General features: G+C 48.9%; 1 protein-coding gene across 6 annotated transcripts in view; it reads right to left on the minus strand.

The window, feature by feature from the left end:
* LOC123149242 (chloroplast processing peptidase) overlaps positions 1-465 on the minus strand; it is a 3,096-nt gene extending 2,631 nt beyond the window's left edge. For 5 of the 6 annotated variants that reach the window (XR_006474544.1, XR_006474546.1, XR_006474543.1 and 2 more), the window contains exon 1: positions 17-465. Coding sequence is in view for 2 of the 6 variants with exons in the window: in XM_044568856.1 (XP_044424791.1) it covers positions 17-298 (282 nt within the window). In the remaining 4 variants the exon portion in view is untranslated. The remainder of the gene's footprint in view (positions 1-16) is intronic. The other variant, XM_044568855.1, reaches the window with a different exon arrangement.
* Positions 466-3,711: the final 3,246 nt, after the last annotated feature.

Here is a 3,711-nt window from a genome sequence, read left to right on the forward strand (position 1 = left end):
GAGGAGGGCGCTTTACTTTTTCTGCGACGGCGCGGTCGCCCGGGCGGAGGGTGGGCGCCATGGAGGCGGAGGCGACGAAGCGGACCTCGGCGAGGGCGGCGGAGAAGAGGAGCAGGACGAGGAAGAGCTTGAATCCGTCGGAGCAGGAGGGGCAGCGGAGGCGCGCGAGCGAGGGGAGCCACCAGCGGTGCAGGAGCGAGGCGGACGAGGCCAGCAGCTGGAGGTGGCAGGGCAGCCAGTCCGCCGGCGACATCGGCGCGATGAGGCCCCGCAGCAGACGCGGCGGCGCCATCGCCATCGGACGGAGTGGATCTCCCTCCTTGGCCTCTCTCTCTCCGCCAATAGAGGGGGGAGTGGGGTTGGGGTGTGGAGGAAGACTGGCTCGCTGGCTACTTGACCAGTAGGAGTAATGGCTTCCTTCCACAGCAAGACTCCACCTTGGCCTCCCCCACCGCTGTAGTAACCGAGGAAGAAAGACCAGACCGGTCGTGTACACACACTGTAGTGGGTGCTCTTCTGGTTAGGGAGGGAAATGACTGCTCTGCCCTCCGGCTACACAAAATTTGACAGTTTTTGAAAATTTGAAGACAAAGGACATTCATGCTGTATGGAGGGGTAGTATATTGAGTCATCTGGTCTAACACGCAATATTATTTGTCGAGAACCAACATGTGGTTGGCTGGTTAAGAGGGCAATGATACTCCCAGCCCACTGGAATTCAAACCACTTATTTGAAGCTTTGACGTCTGATAGGGCCATAGGGGCGGAATATTCTTTCAGTGGGAGTCGGTGTTTCTATCAACTAGATGATACCCCACACGTTGTTGCGGGAATATTTGCAATACATTTCGATGATATGTGATTTCTATGGAACGTGAATAGTGATACTACGAAAACTAAAATTGCAAATCCATATGCTTTGTTGTGTTTGATTAATGTATTGTAAAATATCTAATATATGTTTGCATGTTGAGGTGGACATTTTCATGTGCATGAATGCATGTTGTGGTGGGTCTTTTGCCATGCATGTTGCTTGATGATGTGGCATGCTTGCATGTTGAGAAAAATATGTTAGTGGAGGCTAGCTATTTAGATATAGAAGATAACGAGACACCTGTGATGACTTCGTCAATTTCAAAACCGGCTCAGTCTCTCGAAAATGCTTATATGAATAGCGTGTGCGTGTGTGCTTCAATGGATTGAATGAATGTACGCATTTGTGAGTGTTTGTGCCTGAGTTGTGTTTAAAAAAATCCACCATTTCAAAAAAAAATCCAATTGTCTACATAATGTTGTGTCTTGCACACTGCCGTGGACCATGGCAATATGGATAATTCATGTAACAACACATGGTATGAGAAAGAGCAACTCTGCAGAGTCATCGTATCGGGGATCATCCTCCGTCATATGGATACGAAGATCGTGAAAGTTGTACGCAGATACAAAGTCTTCATAAAATGGCCTTCATATCTTTTTTTCATTTTCTTCAAAAATGTAGGGGCAATTTAATCTCAGATTAGACATGTCAAACACATGTTTCAACACAATAAAAAATATAATAAGTGCCAAAATATGTCGCTTTACATGTAATTTGCAACTATAAATGTTGGTTAATGACATTTTAAAATAAGCAATGTCGCTATTCGAGCGACATTGTTACCTAGATTATCTACACTACTTGGTGGTCGGTGTTGTCTAGTCACGCCCTCATCGTCGTGCACGTCAGCATAGGTGTCCTCCTCTTCCTCTTAGGACGAGATGTCCTTGAAGTAGACATGGTGGTCAGACTCACGAGCAACAGTCACGATTTGTCGGTGCTCCTCTTCGCCGGTGAGTGTGGGGTCATACTCACGGATGATGTATGCATGTGCGAGCTTGAATAAGTTACTTTAGCAAGTATAAACTTTTTTCATGTTTTTTAGCCTCCTTATTTTAGTTCGATACAAATAAATTGGTGATTAAAGGAATCATTCCAAGTTCCCACGCTGATTTGCTATTACAGTTGTTAAAAACACTTGAATACAAACAAACACCCTAAGATAAACTTAGATGTAGAAACAAATATATTTCTTTGCTTGTCGGGATCAGGGGTTGCATCACGCATCGTGGACCTCTCCGCGGTCGGCACGGAGGCTGCATCGTGCATTCATTCTATTTGTCTGGAATCGTAGTTGTTTCGCTCTTACCGACCTCTCAGTACCACCAACACATGGTTGCATCGACGCAAGCAAAATAACTTGGTGGTCCCTTTAAAAAAGGGTGGCATAGCCAAACGAAACCAGACTAGAATAACTTCTGGTTGCACCGAGCCCAAATGAAACAAAAGAGGCCTCGGGATGCTTGATCTCTCGATAAAATTGCCAACTGACAAGGAACTAATTCAAGTAAGAATCATACGAATAAGGGGTGGGCCGAATTGGACAAGGAGGGGAGTCCTTTCCTCTTTGGTTCGCCCGAACCAGAGGAGGAGGACTCCTTGTAGGGGATCGTAGTAATAATTCAAAATTTTCCTACGTGTCACCAAGATCAATCTAGGAGATGCTAGCAACGAGAGAGAGAGAGGAAGTGCATCTTCATACCCTTGAAGATCGCTAAGCCGAAGCGTTACAAGAACGCGGTTGATGGAGTCATACTCGCGGCGATTCAAATCGCGGAAGATCCGATCTAGCGCTGAACGGACGGCGCCTCCGCGTTCAACACACGTACAACCCGAGGACATCTCCTCCTTCTTGATCCAGCAAGGGGAGAGGAGAAGTTGAGGGAGAACTCCAGCAGCACGACGGCGTGGTAATGGAGGAGCTCGTGGTTCTCCGGTAGGGCTTCGCCAAGCACTACGGAAGAGGAGGAGGAGTTGGAGAGGGGGAGGGTTGCGCCAGGGGAAGGGTGTGGCTGCCCTCCCACCCCCTCACTATATATAGGGGGAAGGGGAGAGGGGGAGGCGCCCTAGGGTTTACCCTAGGGGGCGGCGGCTAGGGCAGATTGTATCTCCCTAGGAAAACCCTAGGGAGACTTGCCCCCCAAGCCAAGCAGGTAGAGGCTTGCCTCCCGAGCCAGGTGGAGGCGTCCCACCTCCCTAAGTAATGTGGGAAAAGGGTGTGGGGGCGCACAACCCCTTAGTGGGCTGGTTTGCCCCCTCCCCTTGCCCCATGAGGCCCTGGAACACTTGTCGGGGCTCCCGAAACACCTTTCGGTCATGCTGGCCATAGCCTGGTACCCCCGGAACACTTCCGGACTCCAATACCTTTCGTCCAATATATCAATATTCACATCCGGACCATTCCGGAACTCGTCATGACGTCCGGGATCTCATCCGGGACTACGAACTACCTTTGGTAACCACATACTATTCCCGTTACAACTCTAGCGTCACTGAACCTTAAGTGTGTAGACCCTACGGGTTCGGGAACCACGCAGACATGACCGAGACACCTCTCTGGCCAATAACCAATAGCGGGATCTGGATACCCATATTGGCTCCCACATGTTCCATGATGATCTCATCGGATGAACCACGATGTCGGGGATTCAATCAATCCCGTATACAATTCCCTTTGTCTGTCGGTATGTTACTTGCCCGAGATTCGATCGTCGGTATCCCCATACTTTGTTCAATCTCGTTACCGGCAAGTCTCTTTACTCGTTCCGCAATGCATGATCCCATGACTAACTCTTTAGTCAAACCGAGCTCATTATGATGATGCATTACCGAGT

This window comes from Triticum aestivum, chromosome 7A (genome assembly GCF_018294505.1).
Source record: "Triticum aestivum cultivar Chinese Spring chromosome 7A, IWGSC CS RefSeq v2.1, whole genome shotgun sequence".
Classification (NCBI taxonomy): domain Eukaryota; kingdom Viridiplantae; phylum Streptophyta; class Magnoliopsida; order Poales; family Poaceae; genus Triticum; species Triticum aestivum.